Genomic DNA, 22,575 nt, shown 5'->3' with positions numbered 1-22,575 from the left:
CTTTCACCACCTCCCCGGCGCCACCCACTTCAAGAAACAATCAGTCGCCTCTTTTCAAGGTGTTTGAGATTTATCTATTCAAAAAAGAGATGAGCTTTGGCTAGTGGTAAATAACCTAAAAGCAACTAAATATAGTAGTGTTTTCATCAAAGAAGAAGAAACGGCTAAAGTAAACAGAAAAGAGAGTAAATTAACTAAACGATGATGATGTAGATGAAACGGTGCTGATGAAACACGATTAAAATCTTGGCCGGAGATCACCGCCAAAGTGGAAGAAACATTCAACAATCTTCAACCCAAACTAAACAAAACAATGTTTAACCAAAATGATTATCATCAAAGAAGCAAAAACAGTCAACGTAAACACAAAAAAAGGGAAATTTACCAGAGTAGAGCAATTGGGAACCGTTTATTTTTAGATAAATGCAACGTGAATGAATTCTAGTGGTAAAGGAGAAGATAAATATTGATTTTAATTGAGTGGGTGAGGGAGATTAGGACACGTGTTATACAATGGATGGTAAATATTTACAACCAACAAAACTGAAGGTACATGTAACATATGCACAAAAAACCAAAAAAGCCAGAAATACAACACTGAAATGCAAAACAATGTTATAAATTAAAGTATATATAAATGGTAAGCACCAAGGTAGATATTGTTGTTATATGTCAAATGTAGTTGACTATGTCGAAGATTGTATGATAGAAGCAAATGGGTCAAAAACCAGAAGTAGCGTAATAAGATATTGATTTTGGACAATTAAATATGGTGATTAGTGTGAAGTTTAGCTGTATGAATGTTGGGAGTCTTGTAGGAATTTTCTAGAAAGTTACGGAACGTTATGGGTCAGTTCGAGTTGGAATGGAACTCAAAAACGGGTTGTATAAGCTGAAACAAGGAATAACAACGTCAGCAACACAAAGGGGGCGTCCCCGACGACCTCCCTAGGCATCGCCGACGCTGCCCCCATCCCCAGACGCTCTAATCAACTGTCTACGCAAGCTTTTGCCGACGCACTTATGCAAGGGGCGTCGCCGATGCCACCCCAGGTCGTTGCCAACGCCACCTGCAACCCTGTAACGCTGTTTTTGGTAATTTAACATTCCACGAGCCCCGTACCTCATAAAACTAGTTCCGTGACCCCTAAAGAAGCCCATAAGATGATAGAAAGTGATAGAAGCTTATAGGAGGATGATAATCGAATGTAAATAAGTCAATCAAGATTTGCATGTGGGTTGTATGTATGAAATCATAGTGGACGCAAGTAACGTGAACTTATATGTGTGATATATGTAGGGGACTGATTGGCATGTAATAGGTTTTAGGAAAATGCATACACGTGCCGTAGTTGAATGAGTGTATACCAATGATACGTGTTCATGAGAGGATGCGAATTTACAATATGTTGAGATTATATGTTACTAATCATGATCCGTTGAGAAAGAAGTGGAGTGCAGATATGAGAACGTTGGCCTCTTGAGGAATTGGTGTCGAATTCGGAGCAAATGGATTAGAGAGGATAATCGAATGAAATAGAATTATGTAGTTAGAATGCTATACGGTCCTTAAATATATGTATTTCATTTTGTATGATGCAATTATTAATGGGTTGATTGTATATGGTGACCGAAGGATTTGTAAAAATTTTCTCTATCACCATCAAGGACAAGCGGGTGGTGGACCCTTTCCATCCCTATACGACCCTTATTTCCCAATTCGACCAGATATACGTGTGATGATTCTCATGGTCTCACGAGCATCCTATGTTTCTTACACTGGCCAGGCGTGCAATCCACATTCTAGTCTCGTGTTTTCATGAGAATCATCACTTTATATCCAGGGAACCGGTCTTCAGTTCGTGCCGCACTCACTTGAATCCTTCTAGGATTACACCCTCGTATTTAAAGGTATGCTAAATACCTTTACTTACCAAATTTAAAATTTGTGTACCTGGGGTCCATTTGCCTGCCTTATCACATGCCTTAACCTTCATGCTAGTCCGCGACTGCGGAACATCCTCATTATCCAACAACTCACCTTACAACATTCATCATTGTTAGTAACATCACACATACTTGTATTAAATTTTACCTTTCGGTCTTAATCGAGTCTCGGGTTGTACGGGTCACTAGTCACAAGAGTACACGGGTTTGAGTTCAAGTACTTACTTCTTTGTACTTGATTTCGCTCAAACCTAGGCTCTGATACCAACTTGAAACACCCTAACATGTTTTGACCCAAAACGACGCATCGGAAATATGAATTATAAAATTTCTTTCAACTAATCTATTTGACATGCTTGAAAGTTCATTTACGAAATGTAAAACACTTTCTTAAAGAGAATCACAACATTCATTCTTAATTAACATATCAAATATAATCTAGAAATACAAATTACGTGACCACCCTTCCCGTACAATCCTTGCTCTTTATGGACCCCAGGTACACAAATTTTAAATTTGGTAAGTAAAGGTATTTAGCATACCTTTAATACGAGGGTGTAATCTTATAAGGATTCAAGTGAGTGCGGCACGAACTGAAGATCGGTTCCCTGGATATAAAGTGATGATTCTCATGAAAACACGAGACTAGAATATGGATTGCACGCCTGGCCAGTGTAAGAAACATAGGATGCTCGTGAGACTATGAGAATCATCACACGTATATCTGGTCGAATTAGGAAATAAGGGTCGTATGGGGATGGAAAGGGTCCAACGATTCTTTAAGAATCAGATCAACCTAAGAAAGAAAGATGAGAATGAAAAAGTTTGAATCCATAAAGTTTGAATCCATAAATAAGTACAGATCACACAATGTAAGAACGAATGAAAAGAATGAAAAGTTTGAATCCGTAATTGAGTACAGATCAAACAACTAAGAATGAACGATGAGAATGAAATGTTTGAATTCGTAAGTATGTACGGACCAAACAAGTAAATATTCTTTAAAGCGGATAATATCCAAGTTGTGTTTTAATTTTTGCATATATATATATATATATATATATATATATATATATATATATATATATATATATATATATATATATATATATATATATATATATATATATATATATATATGCAAATATGTTGGAATGCAAGAATGGTTAAAAAGAACAACTGAGTCATGCGGGTCAAATGGTGATCGCCATTTGAACCCGGTATTTAATATTTTGTTTTGTCAATTTTTATGCTTACAGGCAAGCATAATATATGGGCATGCATTGCCACGAATTGGAAAGAAATAACCATCGCAAGGTATGGATAGCGAGTCAATGGTTTTGAATCGCGCAATGTATGCATTAAAGGTTATACTTTCAGTAGGAGCTTGTGACTCGACTAGAGAGAGATGTGTCAGAATTGGGTAATTGATTAAACATAGATAAGAATGTGTTATAGTTGTACTTCTGAAAAGTCAAACGAAGTTAAGTTGTTAATTATTAAGCAAGTAATATTAGATAGCATAAAGTATTTGATTCATTAAGTAAGTAAAACCGATGAAAGAAATAAGCTTTGAATAAGTTACATGTGAGGTATGTTAGTAATTGACTCATGAGAGTTAAAATGAGTGATAGGCTAGAATTCGAATGAATGACTTATGTAATTTACAAGGAAGGAAAACTTTCGCAAGAAAAGCTAAAGATAATTTCTTGTAAGTATGCTTGATTTGGAAGGAGGTACCAATGTGTACTTCAATGCACACACGATGAGTAAGAAGTGGCACTTGACTTTAAAAGGTCAAACTGCAAAAATTCATGACATAATTAACTAAATCTGACCATTTTACCCTTCATTAAAAGGGAGGGAAAAAAAAACTGGATGTTAACTGAAAATTCTTACCAAATTTTGCTTTTGGATGAAAATGGCAACAAAACTGAAACCACATGGACTCAGATTCAAAAGGCTTTAGTTTTGGACTAAAGTGGCAAAAGGGACCAAACCGCAGGGATATTTTGGCAGTTTACTCTAATTTAATAAACATTTTGCAATGTAACCTTCATGTTCTTATTATACATATGGGCAAACATGTTGGGACACTCTTTTCTACTTACAAAATCTTGAATCTAAACTGATTATTCCTAGTCATGAGACCAAATAAAGCATCTAATTACAAAACTCAACACCATTTGTATATGTGTTCATTATATATATGTTTTACATAATATACAACTTCAGTTCTTCAAGAATCAAACGAAAAAGGAGGCATCAAAAGATCATAAGGTGCCCATAAAGCATCCAACGGACACGGCCTCTCCGCATCAAGCCTCACCCACGGCTTACTCTTCCCACTCCAATGCAACAAACTAACCGGCCCTGGATGCAAATCGCGACACAACCCGCGATAATTATCCCCACCAAGCCCATGCTGGTTCCACCTATGATCCACAGGAGCTATCTTTCCGGCAAAAACAAGCAAAAACGGAGGCAAAGACCCGAGTTCATAAATCCGCATGCGCTTTTGCAACTCCATCCATTCTTCTATCTTTGTCGTATATTCCCCAGCCCGCCACCGGCCCAAGTCCATGACCATCACTCCGGTGTTGAAATAACACGGTTTCCTGTCCGCGAAAGTGGACGAAAGCGACGGACTTGACCAGAACGTTGGCGTGAAGTAGATCGCGAAATCTGCATTGCAATATTCGGGCGCGGCGAGAATTGAGTCACCGAGGGGAGTGGCAGCGAGTTTGGCAATGTCGTCAACGAGTACGAGGTCGGAGTCGAGGTACACTACTTTGTTAACGTGGGCAGGGAGTATGTTAGCAAGGTAGCTGCGGGCGTAGTTTAGTGGGCAGTCGAGGGCGGCGCGTATGGATGTGGAGATTAGTCCGGATACTATGGAGTCCATGAACCGGTAGACGTGGAAGTTAAGGTAGGGAAAAGAGGTGGCGATGGTGGCGCGTAGGAGAGACGTGTTGGAGGAACTTGAGGTGACGAAATGGAAGATGATGTTTTCCGGGCAGGAGGAGTGTTGGAGGACGGAGAGGATCGCGGCCATTGAGCCACGAATGTAAGCGGCATCGAGGGTCATGGCGACGTGGACGGTGTTGTTGTTGTTCTTGGTGGTGGTGGTGGTGGTTAATGGGCATTCTGGTGAGTTGTAGAATTGTGGGGCTTCTTTGAATTGTTGTGAGATGGTGGTAGTGGTTGTGGCGGTGGTGATGGTGGCGGAATGGAGGAGGAGGAGGAGAATGAGGTGAAACATGGTGGTGTTGTGAATTATTAGTTGGAGATTGTGGTATTTAAGAAGTGTCATGGATTGAGTTTGAAGGAAGTGTTTCTTTTCTTGTATTGTTTTTGGAGCTACCCGGTCGGTTTGAAGTTACTGTTGATTGATATAATAAGCTGTTTTTGAAATTTATAATGCAATATAATATAATATAGTTTGTTTTAATAATAGCTGACTTTTGGTTATGTTATATTTAAGAGTTAAAGAGTTAAATTCACTATTACAAAACATGAAAAAAAAATCAACCGGTGATATTTTCGTAATTATTTGCTTATAGGTTAATTATTAAAATTACTGTAAAAATATCTTGTAGAGTAATTTTGATTTTGTAGGGTAATTTTATAAAATGTTCTTATATGGTAATTTTGAAACTTGTAGAGTAATTTTAATACACTTGTAGAGTAATTATAATACTTTACAAAATTACCCTACAAGATCAAAATTATCTTAGAAGATCAAAATTATCATAAAAGATCATTTGTATAGTAATTATGATACTATACAAGATTAAAATTATCCTACAAGAACATTTTAAAAAATTATCCTACAAGATCAAAATAACCCTACAAGAATATTTTAAAAAATTATCCTACAAGATAAAAAATTACCATACAAGATCATTTGTAGGGTAATTTTGATAATTACTCTACGAGTAAATAATTACAAAAATGTCACGCATTTTTGTACCTTTTCACTCTATTCGTACGTTTTGTATGATAAGGGTATTTGTATTTGATTTTTTTTCTATATTTCGGTTGATATGTATGGCATATATATCTTATTTAACATACCAGATATTGGGAAATTAGCCTTTATAAAAGAAACATGTAAAAGGATTATATAAAGTACGTTCATAGGTTACAATCAAATATAAGGTGTTATAAAAATAAGAAGTCGTAATGAGGATATCAAACTGACTCCGATTGGGCTCATTCAAATGACATTGTAAGCGTTTCATCAAACTCTACAATATGAGATTTTAGGTTTTTGTTTAAATGTTTAACTTGTAGATTTTAGATTTTCTATTTACATCATTGTGTCTTTTTATTTATTATTGTGTTTTTTTTCTATATTTGCGTTATTATGTCTTTTTCTGACTTATTGTGTCTTTTTTATTTGACATTTTATGATATTTTTTTAACATTGTGTTATATTATACTTGACATTGTGTTATATTTTGTGATATATTATGCATTTATACACGTTTTATTGAAGTCTTTATGAAATAATTATACCCAATGTTACATATGACCAATTATCATATAACTCTTGCCTTTAGAATAAAGAATTTACATAACTACGAATAATTTTAAGAACTCACATGATTAATGAAATTTATTTATTTATTTGTCTGTGTATTTAAAATTCTAACGTTACAATTAAAATTCAAAATTGTTATTTTGGTATCTTTAAATTGATATTGTAAATTTAAGTTTTTTAATTAGTATATAATAATTAACAACAAAACGTGCATGTAAACTATAATTATTTAACTTATATATATAACAACAAAACGTGCATATTAATTATAATTTTTGAAGTTATACATATGTACGAACGAAACTTATTATGAGCAATAGAAGAGGAAATAAAAAGGAAAATTAAATAACTAGACAAAGAAATCAATTTATCTTTTATATTAAGACAATTTCAAGTATTTTTTTAATAATAAATGAATGAATTTCTCACGAAATTATCACAGCATTTGTTGTTATGTGAATAAATCACACCTATGTACGAATATTATTTATTTATCAACGAGATGCTTTTTCAAAGTTGTTTAAGGACTCGTTTGATAAAAAAATCGTTTAAAAACCCCATCGTGAATTTCACAGTCCTTGTCAAATGTTGATATGCCACATTTGGTGAAAGGGGTACAAATGTGACAACTCTAAGCAAAAGCAACACTTCAACTTCTATGTATACGCAATGCCCACCAAACACAATATATTGCCCTTAGTTTATTTTACATGCTTAAAATCTATTTATAACCATTTAAAGTTTCTAGATACGAATTTTACATTATTGGATATCAAATGAATCCGTTTGTGATGGACAAGTTTAATATCCCGTGGTATACACATATATAAATTCATAATGTTATATACTATTTGATATATTCTTAAATCTTTTAGGATTTGTATCTAGATCCGCTTAAGTGACGTACTTGTTACATTTTCTTGTGTTTTCTCTTTCACTTACAACTCTCACTCCCGCTCGAACGGCTTAAATGATGTAATTGTTACATGTTCTTGTATTTTCTATTTCACTTACAACTCTCACTCGAAATATCACCCATTTCACTAACAACTCTTACTTGAAGGATCTCCCATCAACTCCTCAATTTGCTTCCTTACGAGGTTTATTAACATTCCAAACAAGATCATCTTCATGATTTGATTTATACTATTTTGATTTTACCTTTTTTTTAAATGGTGTAAATTTACAATTACAATCTTATAATACAAATTCAAATATTGATATAAGTAGTTACCCAAATAACATGCTTAATTTGCAGAAAATTGTAATATTAATGTCGTCGTGCTTGCCCATGTTTTGCTGATCTATTGGCCAAATTGGCGTTGTATGCATGGAACTCATCTACAGAAGCACATGTTATATAAAATTGGAGATATGGTCGTCTATTTCTATACCCACAACTCTACTTTGCCCATAACTAAATTTATACCGAGTGGCCTTGCTATAATTAATATGTTACATTCACATAAATTCAGGATTCATCGTACGTACCCATTTCACCTATGCATTTACCCTAAAATTATATTTTAAAAGCTTTTCCATAAGATATATGTGAAAACCAGTAACTTTGAGGTAAAAACCCGTTTGTTTCGTTTTTATAAATCAAATCGTATACTTATTTTATTAGATGGATTAATTATATTCCTATCAAATTATATTTTATCCATATTGCATTGAACCGATCCGAATCGATGACCCATAGCACACGTCTAGCTTGTCGATTCGACCCACTTGCTTGACTCGAAACTTATGTTAGCATGATCATTTTACTTTTATTATTAGTTGATTATATACATATATAGGAGAAGGATTCGTTAGGAACCACCCTTTATTACGAGAACCGCGAGAATCAATGTGAACACAACCAAAAATACCTAAAAAAATTTAAAAAACACACAATTTTTTTTTTAACATTTTTTATGGTAAAATCGTTACTTTTCGTTATTAATTTTTTTTAGCTTAAGGGGGGGGGGGGTTAGGTTTTTGGTGGTGTAGTGGTTTTATTTTGTTGTTGAAGGGGTATGGTCCCAAAAACCTTGCGCAAGCGCACAGGACCATATCACAACCTTATCCCAAAAACATCTTGAACAAGGACCCTGCGCGGCTACGCCGCGGCCCTAAACAGGAATTGGGAAGAAACAGTTCAATAACAAAGGAGTATGGTCCCAAAAACCTTGCGCAGGCACATAAGACCATTCCATAGCCTTACTTATAGAACATCTTTAACAAGACCATGCGCAGCTGCGCACTGGTCCCAAATAAGTTATGAAAGAAAGCAGTCTTCAATAAACACGCGCCGGAAGAAAGGAGAAACAAACATTCAACTAACACTCTTGCACGGGCTCGCGCAAGAGAATAGTTAGATTTGAAGAATGAAATCCTAAACATCTCTGCGCACCTAAAATCAAGACTTGAACGGATGAATCTGTTCTATAAGACTTTCTAATGCTCATCAAGCATAGCTATTCAATTACAACTAACTTTGACGTGGCATAATCTTGGACGCTCATCTGATCACGATGATGGCACTCATTTGAAGATTAATCTACACAAACCCACTTTCCACGTGCCATCTCACCAACCGTCCATCACACTCACAATCCGTGTGCATGGATGTGAAGTGATTGACGGAAAAAGGAATAACCGCCGACGGAAAATACTCTCCGTTACTATCTTCGTCAGACTGTTTTCCCGCCAAAACCGGTTATAAATAAGACGTTGGAGGTATGATCTCGAAAGTTACTTTTCACTTCATTCTCACTCTTACTTCTTCTTCTTCATTAAGATCACTGTACTTATACTCACGCCGGATGGTGGTCACGGAGAAAACCCCCATTCTCCCCGTGGCGAGTCTAACGGCTTTCTGTTTTGCAGTGATCACCGGAGAAGGAATTCAGCCAAACCCCCGAATCAACGAGAGGATTAACCCTTTTATGCAGAGACTAAACCCCTGATCTGATTGATTCCGTTCAATTCTAATCATTGTTTCTTCAGTTGTGTTCACATTGGTTCTCGTAGTTCTCGCAATAAAGGTGGTTCTCGCATGAGCGCTACCATATATATATATATATACAGAAATGATCCACTAAAAAGTAGATTTTGCCTAAGTAGTATAAGAAGGATTGTGATGATGCCTTGTGGCACTCCTTATAAGTAGGAATGAAGGGCATTTTGATCCTTATAAATAGGTGTGTGAAAATGACATGCAACACCCTTTAGTTTTCTAAAAAATACAATAAAAAAATCAAGTACAAAAAAATCTAGCATAAAAAAATCCAGTACAAAAAATATAGCATAAAAAATCCAGTACAAAAAATATAGCACAAAAAAATCTAGTACAAAAAAATATAATACAAAAAATGCAGCACAAAAGATTGAGAAAAAAAATTCAAGACAAAAAAATTCAGCACAAAAAATTTAGCACAAAATATAGTACAAAAATCCAGCACAAAAATGTTATACAACATAGAATTAATTATAACACATTTTTGAGGGTTTTTTTTTAGTTTTCACTCTAATCTTGAGGTTTTTGGTGAACCAACTGGCACACAATTTTCATTAGGATAATCATCTGCAGTGATTGTTAATTTTGATTCGACAGGTTGTGTAGATAATTGTCTGTAGAGTTTGGGTGACGAAACAAGTTCTGTCCAGAACGTTACAGCTGAATTTAATCGGCAATAACCGGGTCATAACTTAAAGAAAAATGGATTTTCTTAAGTCCAAAGTGTAGTTTTGAAATACGCTTCAAATGACGCTGGAATCACAAATTTTGGACATCGATTGATATTTTAAATAAATAATTTTGTTTCACCAATCAAAGCTTCATTTTTCTGCAGATATTGTGTGTTGTGTTTTACGTCATATCTCGGTGAATATTTGGAGTTTGAATAGGAAATTTGTACAGTAGATAATCTTAGGTACCGTTACAAATCTTCAAGTGGAATCAGGTCAATCAGGTAATTGAGGATTTTTAAATAAATTTGTCCGTAAACTGAAGTCAGAAAGTGTCGAATATGGACACTGCATAGTAAAAGATTTTTCTAAATTTTTGGATACAGAGTTAAACCATAAAAATTTAACACTAGGACAAAACCACCGAGGGGTACGTTCCACAAAAAGATCAATATTTTACAACATCACAAGTATGGTAAACGAGCTTCCTAAAACAACCAAATTTCAGTGATTTTACTATGAATGGTTTACAAAGTGTATAAGAGTCAAACTTGCTATTTTGTTGTCCGTACTTGCTTATTGATAGGATGGTTAGCGTATCTCATGTCATAGGTTGTAAACATGCGCATGAAAACATACAGTGAAATATTTTTGACAACGTGTACGCGTGTTAATTGCTAGATACGTGTAGGAATTCATAAATTGAACTAATTGAAACGGTAAACATATCAGGACAAAGTTGACATTCCTGCTTACCTTTCAAGTTTAACACAACTCTTTTCTAAAAGCATGCGTCCCAGGTTTGTGACAACACTTTTTATGGTAGCCCTGGTTGGGGCTACCCGCGTTTTCCTTGTGTGGACCACTGAAACATGCTATCCACTGGAGGTGGATAGTACACTTAGACTAAACGAAAAACTCTATGATGAAGGTCCCTGTATTTTACCAATTAGATTGCTTGGTGGGCATACGCTGGGTATTAGTTGATTACGCTATTAGGTTTGACAAAACTCACACCGTGCTAGAGGCCGAGCGTGAACTTCTAAACTTCACTATTGCTTTAATGTTGATAGACATTATTGACAGCATAAACGAAACGTCAGCATTCGGTACACAGTTTAGTCATGTGATGAGGGTTAGCTATCCACGTCATACTTAAATCAAAACATTGTGAACTTTACTTTTACTAAACTCAAATTTTGTGAATTCGCCAACTTTATTGTTGACACGTAGTTGCATGCTTTGCAGGTCAATAGGTACAACTATGGACAGGCGTTGCAATCGGCTGGAGAGGGTGGTTCGCTAATCTTTATGTTTTAAAACATTTATTTAACTTGTGGTTTTAGTTCCTATTGGTTTTTAAATTTACTATCCGCTGCATCATAAACTGCCTTTTGAACAATTAAAACTTTATCGCTAATCATGTTGATAATGATGTTTTATTATTTTAATTGTTTGGTTCAACATGATTAGTGGCTAGATCCTGGTCAGTCACATGCCTCGCGGTAAAACTTTGCATGTGGAAATTGAGGGTGTGACAGATTGGTATCAGATCCATTGGTTATAGTGAACAAGGTTCAAAATATAAAATAATATATTTTTTTATGAAAACCACACTATAACCGTTCTTTATTGGAAACCACAATAACACCACACTCCAGATTGCAAGGTTTGTCATACTTAGATGCATACATGGTAATTGTATTACTTGACATTTACACGTGCATTATTTTTACAATATTATGATTTTCTTTGTGAAAACTAAAATAGGTAAACGTAATGTATCACAGGTATGTCGACATTATCGTCCTCTCCTTCTAAACGTTCCCACGCACCAGGGAAAGCACCCTTGGTTCATTCCCCTCCGCATCACGTGGAGACCCGCGCTTCTCGTAGGGCATGTCTCGCCCAAACCGGTGAATCTTCTTCCCTACCTACTCCAGCAGCACGAGCTGAGGCTCCTGCAGCTGTCCACTTAACCCCTGACTAGATACGGATCTGACGTTTAGAAGCGGACCTGCAAGATGCTCTTAGAAGGATAAGGAACTTGGAGAAAGCTAAGGAAAACTTGGAAGAAGCTAACAAAAGGAGAGATTCTCAGTTCGGACTTATAGAAGTGAAATTGAACGAGACGGCTTAGAGGTTGCATTTCTTGGACCAGCTTGTACCACCAGCACCGCGGCCAAACCAGAGCAGGAAGAAGAGCAACCCGAAGAGGTGTAACGCCCTAAAATATAATTGTGCACATTTATATATTTTTATAGTATGCTACAAGTAAAAAACTAGGAGTATGGGTCTAGTTAGAATGTAAATCTAAAACTTAAACTTAAAAGAATGAGATTTAGCCAATTAAAAATAAATTTTCATACTTGAGGAGCCAAATGTGGAAGGAATGAAAGTTAATTTATTAAAACAATTAAAAACACACCACACACACATCAGTGGATGTGTGTAGGTGTCGCCAGGAGCAAGAGAGGGATAGGGAAAACCCCTATCTTCCTAAAATCTAGAAATTAGAAAGGAAATCATGGCTATTCCACTGCATGAACACTAAAATTCGGTCATCCAAACTATTCTAACAAGAGGTAAGTTGAATTTTATGATTTGATGAACTCTCATAAGTGGGTTATGATTAATGCATGAGAATTTCGTATGAACATTTAATAGAATCATTATGTAGAAGATAAATTATGCTTGAATCTTTTATTATCTTGATGATTCAAGATGAAACCCATTTATGATAGAATTATGATGAAGTATGACAATCATGTTGGTGCAAACTCATGTAATGTTGATGTAAAGTTTGTATGTTGTAGAACATTAGTTAGATAATTTGGTGTAGGGTGATGGCTGTATGAATTTGATGGATTATAATGGTTCATATTGTGAAATAGGAAGAATATGCATAGAATACTTGTACATTATGCTTTACTAATGGTATGCACACCAAGTGTTTGATAAAATGCTTAAAAATGAATTATAGTATGTTATGGTGATATCTTGTTGAGAATCATTTGCTAAAATGAAATGAAAAATGAATGCACAAAATAGTTTATATTCTTTGATAAAAGACTTATGAGGAATGTCCAAGGCATGGAAAGCTAAGTATGCGTTTGCTAAGTGTAGGTGTGAAAGAAGAAGAATCAAGCGAAAAGAGGTCACAAGGTTCAAACGATCGAGGTAAGTTTTTACACTTACAAATACTACTAGTTTACAATGTTTATGTTTATAAATTTGTATTATGTTAAATGAAAGTACATGGAAGTTCGATTTGTACAAGGTTTGAATTCTTTGTTGATGCCTGCCGTAGCCTACGGCTGGCATACCGACAGGGTGAAATAAACATCTGGGCTGTGACAATTCATCTGGGTTATATCTCGGTCACGACTGATAACCCAGATAACTGATGTCTGTCGTTAAGGACATGCAAAAACCAACTAAACTATGTAGATAGGATAAGTCGGATATCGAACCAGAGGAGGATTGTGGAAAGTGTGTAATGCTTAGTTTTGATTAACTATTATTGAAAAAGTCAAACTCAGTTGGATTTGATTGGTTATCTAAAAATTACGAACTAAAAGTGAGATTTAAATCAATAGAAAGAACAATGGTTCCTCCAGATTTCAGGTTCTGCAGTTAACTTCAATTATGTGTTTAATCGAAACACTCACATAGACATAAGTGTTTAACTTAATTCATCAATTGTGATAATCAACGACTAAGTACTCCGGTCAATACATAACGGGAGGTTATCGAATGATTATCAATTACAATTTACAAACCCTAACCCCATGTCAAATATATCCCAATTACTAGAACTCTCGGGAACTGAATGCTTAGAAATTAAGGTTTAAATAAGTGCAATTGTTTACAACTAATAAATCAAATCAATGGTGAAAAGCATCGAATGCTTAGATCACCAATAAACGATTGTCACAAACACATAAAATTGTGTAACTTACAAAAACCCTCCATCCGGAGGAAACTAAAAAACGACTAGCCGCTCATGTTGGTGGGATGATCTTCCTAGGCGTCTCTATCTTCGTGCCCCTGTGACGGCTGCCTCCCAGCCGTCAAAGATGTCGATCCTCTATATGTGATGGATGATGTTGTGTTAATGTTTGCCTTCTCACGTGGGCCCCTCAAAAGTCCAACTATGGCTGCCTTTTCAATGCTCCTCAATGATGATGTCGGCCCAAGTGTCCTTGGTCTCCGTGAAAAAGAAGCCTGCCAAGTTACATCTCATATGCATGATGTGATATTAATTCATATGATTTAATATCAATCTTCCTTTTACTCAAAACCAAAAGCCTCACGTGACTATGAGATTCCAATCCTATGTTGTGATTATCAGATTAAAATAATAACTCCCCAAGTCTAAGATGGCGGCCCCACTTGAGTTATGATGATGATTATGTTAGTTATCAAAGTCGGCTCTCTGTCTTTTCTGCCTTTGGTGTTGACCCAATCAAACAAACATGTGCGGCCCAATTAAAAGTCCACACAATCTCCTCCAAAGTTCACGTGGAGAGAAGGCTGCACATACCACCGCCAACTCCTCCAATTGTATGTGTATCCTTCACGTGCATATGACCCAACTCCCCTCCTATGCGTGAATTGATGATGACGAGGATGTTGACTACTCTTGCCCCAAAGATCTGCTCCTCTTCTCAAATTCACGTATGTGGCCCACTAAAATCCACTATCTTGTGCATATGTCGGCTGCTCATAACCCACGTGAGTATGCCTCTTGTCTACGAGCCCACTTCTTTGTGTGGCGGCCCAATATTGTTTTATTATTCCAAAGTATCACTCGTAAGCTACAGGTTAAAACCGTAGCTTACGATTTGTGATCTCTGTTCCTTTTCTTTGCTGATCATAAATACTCGTAACCTACAAGTTCAACTCGTAGCCTACGAAATGCAATCTCTGTCCACAATTCCAAATATCATGAAGAACTTGTAAGCTACTAAATGAAATTCGTAACGTACGATCGACATATATGATCTCCCTCTCATCTTTCTTTCATCTTCTTGCATGTTTGAGCACCAAACAACTTCCGACTAATTACCAAATGCCCCTTTAACTTCATTCTTTTAAATGGATTGTATCATTAAGCCTTCATATCATCCGAACAAGCTTCCACATTCATCTTTAACCGCTATAAGAACGCCGCATTACGTGTTTTACCTGCAAATCACTAAATCCTCGTAGTTACTTAATTCTAAGCAAATAAACACATCAAACGCACATAAAACATGATATTTAGCCACTCTAAAGCTCGGGTTTCACACTCTCCATCAATAACCAGGTAACTTGTCTGGGTTATGCCTCAAAAATTAACTGATAAGGAATTGATGTCGAACCGGATATAGAAGATAGGAGGAATTTAACATTTATACCCGTTAGAAAGTATGATTGAAGGAATGTTAAAGAAAGGATTATCATTACACTCAATGAAAGATTTAAAGTCTATGTTGGTTCCACTTTGTCCTGCATGGGATAATAAAGATTTTTCATCTGGTTGACGTACCCTTTTATCTTAAGCACATGAGCACTAAGGTGCTGTTTGTCACACCCCAACCGATGGCGGAAACATCGGGGCATGGCACTGAGCGAAACAGATTGTCCAGAAGTTTCCATAACAATTATATTTATCAATTACTTAAAACAACATGTCCCATACCATGTCATAAAAGATAGTACAATTATTAAAGACAAAATCTAGGCAAATTGTTCTGTTCCGACAACTCAGATTTCATTTGTACAGACAACTATTTGTTGGCCTCTAGGACCTTATTCTAGCCTCGCTTTCCTAGCAGATAAGTATCCTAAACACCTGTCACATACATTAAAATAAAGTCAATACACATAGTGTAAAGGCGAGTATACAAGTTTGATAATAGCATATAGAGTTCGAAATAGTTTACGCATAACCAACACGTACATAGAGGAAAATGAAGCATGTTAGTTATCAACATAAACCTATCGATACCAATGACTACGGGTTGAATGCCCAAGACAGTTCGCAATACATGATCACCACTGTAATCCATGCAAGTAATTGTCCTTAACAACCCCCGTGTGAATGGGTGCTGAGTCCAAACTATAGTGTTATCGTTGCTAAGGCAAGTAGACAGCATTCCATGTGTAAACATAACAAACAAGCATTCATTAAGTCACGCATATCATGCGGTACGGTTAGCGTTGAAAGTATTGCGTAGTGTGTTCGATGTGGTTTCGAATAAGTAACGTATGTAACACCCAAAAGTGCGAAAGCAAAAAGGGATCGAGTATACTCACAATGGTTGATGGATTGAAGGGAGTGCTTGAGAGTAAGGTTAGCCTGAATAGTTTGATAGCATAACGATAAGTGACGCGTAAGATGAAAAACAAGTGTTGGTGGTCGAATGGCAGTTCGATCGGATAGTAGTCCGATCGGACAGCCGGTCGCTCGGATGGCAATCCGTTCGGACAGTTGTCCGGTCGGACAGTAGTCCGGTCGGATGGCTGTTCGAGTGGATTATTTCTTCCTTTGAGAAGAATGTGTTTATGTATAATGGTTGACTTTTGAAGTTTTTGTTGTAGCATTTTGAAAACATTGAAGTATCTCTACCTTTCAGGTCGGTCGATCGGACGGTCGTCCGATCGGATGGCAATCCGATAGGTTGACACTTCAGTGAGAACAAGTTCACAGCAGGTTGTCACTTGATCGGACAGCAGTCCGGTCGGATGGCATCCTTAGTGCATTGAACATGTTTGAAAAAACGATTAAGTGTTAGAGTCCAAGTATCTCATGATCCGAAGGGTAATCCGGTCGGGTGGTAGTCCGATCGGATAGCAATTCATTCAATACTCAAACTTCAGATAAAGTTGGTTAAGTGTGGGACCCAAGGTGTAAGCCGTTCGGATGGCCAGTCGCTCGGATGGCTGTCCGTTCGGACAGTAGTCCGGTCGGATAGCTCTCCGTCCTGGTCATTCCGTTCGCCTTTCACTTGGCCGTTTGATTATTTGTCATTTTTATCGAGACGTTTTGATAATGTGTTAGTCAACAGAACCCACATCTTGTCCCAAGTGGTCCAATCAAACAGGGATCACCCTAGTTCGACCAGTTAACCGGTTCAAGACGGTTGTTCTTGGTTAGCCCGAAATCGGTGGTCTCGTGAGTAGAATCCAGATCTCGAACTAGCACATCACTAAGAATGAGTAGAAGACTAGAACAAGGTTCGATTCTATCGGTTTTGAGTGCATTGAGTGTAAAAGAGTAGAAAGAAAGTTAGAAACCATCTTTCAATCCTTTTTCACCATGAATGCGTCTAGATCTATGCAAGATCTTTGTTCATTTGTGTGGAAATCGGTTAGATTCAAGTTGTTCTCGGTGGATTGAGGCAAAAACATGAAGTTCATCAGAACACCATGATGACGTCATCCTAGAACACCTTGAATCTTGGTGATTTCACGGTTAAAAGTAAGATTCAAAAGATAGAAAGGTGTAGGAGTGCGTGTCGATCAAGAAAGTACAAGATTTAGGACGAGATCTTACCGGGATTGAGAGAAATCGAAGAAAAGGTGAGGAGCACGAGCTGTTCGGTCAGAGAGTTTCCAAAAGTGGAAAGAATGAAAGTGACATGGGGTATTTATTGGATTCCAAATGAGGAAAAGGGTTGGTCGGTCGGATGGCACCTCGCCCGGGTGGCGGCCCGGTCGGACGGCGCCTCGACCGGATGGCAGCCCAGTTGGATGGCAATCCATCCGGCTGGCATCTGGTTCGAGTATTCGGTGCGACGATTTTTTTGATACTTCGTTCCGATTGCGAGCGATGCGAATACGATAGAGTTTCCTATTCAAATTACTTTTAATCCCAACCATTCATATCTCGCACTATCCCTTCTCCACTAATTATCATAATTCGATTTCGATTGAGTTCGATTGCGATTTGATTGCGATTGCGTTTCAATTGATTACCACACATACATAAGTTAAACATGCACAAGTAACACGTAAGGCACACATACACGTATAACAGTAACCAATATGCGTATCTCGAGTCACGAATGCGATGTTGATTAGTTATTTCGATTAGCGTTTAATTGACTTTATCGCATTGTTACTTCCTATTGTTCACAGTAGTAAAGCGAGTTGTAGCGATAAGTACACATCGATTATTGCGATTATAATTAATTACTCCACATAATACAACTAACGTAAAACATAAAATAGACTAACTTTCAGTCAAAGAAGTCAAAACATGAATTTAGCAAGGAGAGACAGATTGCAATTAACAATCTTTTCCTCCTTTGACTTCAATCTTGACTTTGACTTTGACTTCCGAAACACGGGGTGTTACACTGTTTGTTTTTGCAGACATAAACTGTCTGCAAGCTTATTTCATCTGTTTTCATGTCTGCAACTGAAGATGTGGTCTGAAGCTCTGTAAGCTAAAAATATAAGATTGTTTGTTTTTATAAATTGATAATGTCTACACAAATACTTTCCCCGTATCCCTTTCATTTTAAACCCTAGAAAAAACAAACAGCCTCTTATCCTCTTCTCCCTCAATTGCATCGCAATCATCGATCCCCACTCACATCTTCTTCATAATATTCCACAAACCCTAATAATAACCTCTGCATAAATCACAAAACACCACATGATGACAGAGTTCTAATAAAATGCATTAAATTTAGTTGTACCAATTTCCTCAAAACACCACCTGATAGTTTCCAAATACCCACCATGGAGTTTAACTGGAATAAAGTTCCAAGCAAGAACTTTGATTATTTGGCCGACGATTCGAAGATTGAAGTCGAGAATGTCGACCCCTGACTACGTTGCCACGAGAACCACCACCATAACCGCTGCTGCCGACGAGAACCACCGCCCTTCGCCGTCTCTGATGTCGTCATTTCCGGCCGCTACAGCCGCTGTCGGCCACCACCGGCTACAGTAGCAGTAGCAGCAACATTCATCATCGTCGCCCTCTCTCTCTCTCTCTCCGCCTCTTTCTCTCTAAAAAAATCTTCGGGCTTTTTGCTGCCATATGCCGTTGTGTACCATCGCTGGGGAAAACGAGCGGGTGGAGAGGAGCGCCGGGATCCATCTCCGGTTGCAGGGATCCATCTCCGGTTGCCGGAGGTCAGACCAGAGGAGGGGATAGGTGTGCGAGGAAGATGGGTGTGCGGTTGAGAAACAAGGAGAGGAAGGATGGGAGGTGGTGGTGGTGCTGGGTTTTAAAGAGGGAGAGAGAGAGAGAGGAGGAAGGTGTTTGTGAAGATGTTAGATATAGACTTTTTTTAAGCTAATAAAAGCACTTTTCAGATCTTCTTTTAAAAAAAAAACAGTCTTCAACGTCTTATGTCTGCCCGCCTGAAGACATAGGCTACTTGCATTGTTTTAAGCAAAAACAAACAGTACCTAACAGTGGCGGAACTAGGAAAAATTTCAGGGGTGTCCCAATTTTTTTTACCTAGGGTCGTCTCTGAGAATTCGAGAGAAAACCAACTAAATTGCAAGTGTGTAAACTTAAAGTTAGAGGTTGTAGTGTAATTTATTAAAGTTTAGGGGTGAAATGTTAATGGGTTAAAGAAAAGGGAAGGCAGAAAAAGCTAATCAAATTGCAAGGTTGTAAACTAAAAGTAAACTAAAGTTTAAGGAGTGTTTTTGCCTGTAGTGATAATATATCACTTCATCTTCTTCATGTTTAAGAACTGCCACCGCCACAAGTGTTCTTCCACCGGAAAATTTCGTTTCCGTCAATCGTTTAAGGGGTGTTTTTGCCTAATCAAATTGCAAGGTCCGCCCCTGGATTACACTACCGATACGATGTTGAGCCCTGTTTCTTGCTACGGCTCGTTGTATGCTGGTTCTGCCCCTGGCACCTAACATATGAGTCTTCTTGCATTCTGCAGCTTATTTTCTGCTTCATGATGCCATAGCGTTCTTGTCGGGCCTGTTTCAAGAACATGCCTTTATAGAGATTAAGAGACATAGTTGCTTGCATAAGGTGGGCTACCTTAATGGCATATTCATTATGCTTTTCCAATGTTTATGAGCAGGAATCGTATTATATTTTTGGGCTCTTTTAGGATTGGGCCATCTAGAACATAGAGCTTTTTCATCACCTTGATAACTATTCTTATATTGCGGTGTCATTCGATAAAGTTGGTGTTATTAAGCTTCTCTATCTCAAGTATAAACTTGAGAGCGAATGTGAAATTGTTTTCATTAGACATCTGTTAAATAAGTAAAAAAGTTTCATTAGTATTATCGATGTATTATCTCAAATTAATTAATGACCTATTGACAGTAATAAGAATAAGAAATGAGAATCTGGCTATAACAGTTATCAAAAGTAGTTGTGGCATACCTCATTAGTAAGTGGTTAGGCAGACTAACAGCGAGTGTCAATTGTGAAAAATGCACAACTCTCGAGTATGAGGCCGTTAAGACAACTCTTGTCTATGCATTGATATGTTTAGCCTCATATATGCCCACTTTCACTCTCCAAACAGTTGTGGCATGTAACAAGAGTGAAAAAGCAATAGTTGTCATAAAATAGGTATATGTGGAAGGGCGGGATGTGTCAATGAAACACTTGCATTTTGATAGGATAAACTAGGCATCAAGTGTGGTGTTGTGAATCTAAACACTTCTTGTTCGTATCATGCTCCAAATAGGGTTGTAAAAACCAATTTTACTATATAAAGTTTGTGACATTGCGATAAACCCTTTCATCTATCAGGACACTGAATTTTAAATAACTTAATAAAATTAGGTTTGTCGCGACTTGACTAACCATTAATAGTTAATAGTTAGAACTATTAGGTTATGAGTTTTATAAGGTTAAAAATTGTTTAAATTTCAAAACGCTAGGGGTTATAATCTATTTCAAAACAAACTATTTGTTTTATGATAAAATTTTCAGAAGTTGAAAAAATCTGTTTAGAACATGTTTTATCTAACTCTGGCATCATTTAAAAACTCATTTTTAAAAGTTTGGTATTACGTCGGTATGTTATAACAATTATAAAATATAAAGCAACCATAATAATAAGATAAATTTGTAAGTCATAAAAACATGGTTGTTTGTTCCTGCTAGTAGGTTATGAGTTTTATAAGGTTAAAAATTGTTTAAATTTCAAAACTCTAGGAGTTATAATCTATTTCAAAACAAACTATTTGTTTTATGGTAAAATTTTCAGAAGTTGTAAAAATCTGTTTATCTGACTCTGGCATCATTTAAAAACTCATTTTTAAAAGTTTGGTATTACATCGGTGTGTTATAACAATTATAAAATATAAAGCAACCATAATAATAAGATAAATATGTAAGTCATAAAAACATGGTTGTTTGTTCCTGCTAGAGCCAAGTAGCAAGACAAAACTAGATCACGAGGTCACAACATATAAAATAACCACAAGGATGGACTTGAGTACATCTTGTAGTCTTGAGCAATTCCCATTAACTTCATGATTCATGTTTTGTCCTCAGTTTTGTGTTCGGGTTTTCAAGATTATAATATTTGCAAAAATACATAACGAAAAATAAAAACCCTAACCTATTACAGCTTTGAGACATCAAAGTGGGCTAAAACCATAAAACCAAAAACTGAAATAAAACCAAAAATACCACAACCACAAGGTCGTGCCAGATTCACATATTCTACGCAATCAAAATAAACTGGGCAATCTTTTAATCAAATAAAATAAAAAACTTTTGACAAAATACCTTGTTGCCCTAAAATCATCTAGATCTGAAACTTTAGACAACTTAAAGTTTGAGATCTATAACCAGTTAAAAAGACGAGTTCCGATTTGCATGTTGTAAGCGCGACTCTATACCACCGTTGGGTTTCAATGGTGATTTTGTATACATTTTTAAAAACGGGTTTGATATATTTTATTAGTTAGATCTATAATTAATATAACATGGCAAAAAAAATTAAATAAATAAACACTAAAAACAAACCAAACAAGATCATGGTTACAAACATGCAAATACCGTATACCGTATACGAATCATTTATCTACCAATGAGATTGTTATACCTTAATCGTTAAATAATAACCATTTGAGACACTAAGGTACGACAAATGGGTGCTAGAACACGAACATGAATGACGCGAGAAGCAGCTCACGATGGTGGCCGAGATGTTAGATTCTCGGCCTTTGGCCGGTCGGTCTCATAAGAGGAAAGCAAAAGTGGCGGCAACTTTTTTGAGGTGGAGATGGCGGCAATAGGTTTTTGCTTTTTGATTCCCTTTTCCTTTGTTTTTGGTCCTACGGATTAAAAAGGGTAGCTTCAATATAATTAGGTTAATCATTATATTTAGGCTAATAACAACCTTTTAATCACAAGCTTAATCACTTCTGGGCTCTCCAAGCCCAATACATCTAGACAAAGTCAA

The 22,575-nt window shown here is 36.6% G+C and overlaps 1 protein-coding gene across 1 annotated transcript; it reads right to left on the bottom strand.

Moving 5' to 3' along the window:
- Positions 1-4,111: 4,111 nt before the first annotated feature.
- LOC110941784 (probable galacturonosyltransferase-like 1) lies at positions 4,112-5,215 on the bottom strand. The gene has a single exon (XM_022183449.2). The coding sequence runs from the start codon at positions 5,207-5,209 to the stop codon at positions 4,187-4,189; it is 1,023 nt and encodes a 340-aa protein (XP_022039141.2). The 5' UTR covers positions 5,210-5,215; the 3' UTR covers positions 4,112-4,186.
- Positions 5,216-22,575: the final 17,360 nt, after the last annotated feature.

The sequence above is a fragment of the Helianthus annuus genome, chromosome 5 (assembly GCF_002127325.2).
Source record: "Helianthus annuus cultivar XRQ/B chromosome 5, HanXRQr2.0-SUNRISE, whole genome shotgun sequence".
Classification (NCBI taxonomy): Eukaryota; Viridiplantae; Streptophyta; class Magnoliopsida; order Asterales; family Asteraceae; genus Helianthus; species Helianthus annuus.
This window is presented reverse-complemented; position numbering and strand designations above follow the sequence as displayed.

Excerpts from the sequence above, each read along its gene's own strand:
- LOC110941784 (XM_022183449.2), bottom strand. The coding sequence starts at position 5,209 with ATGTTTCACCTCATTCTCCTCCTCCTCCTCCATTCCGCCACCATCACC.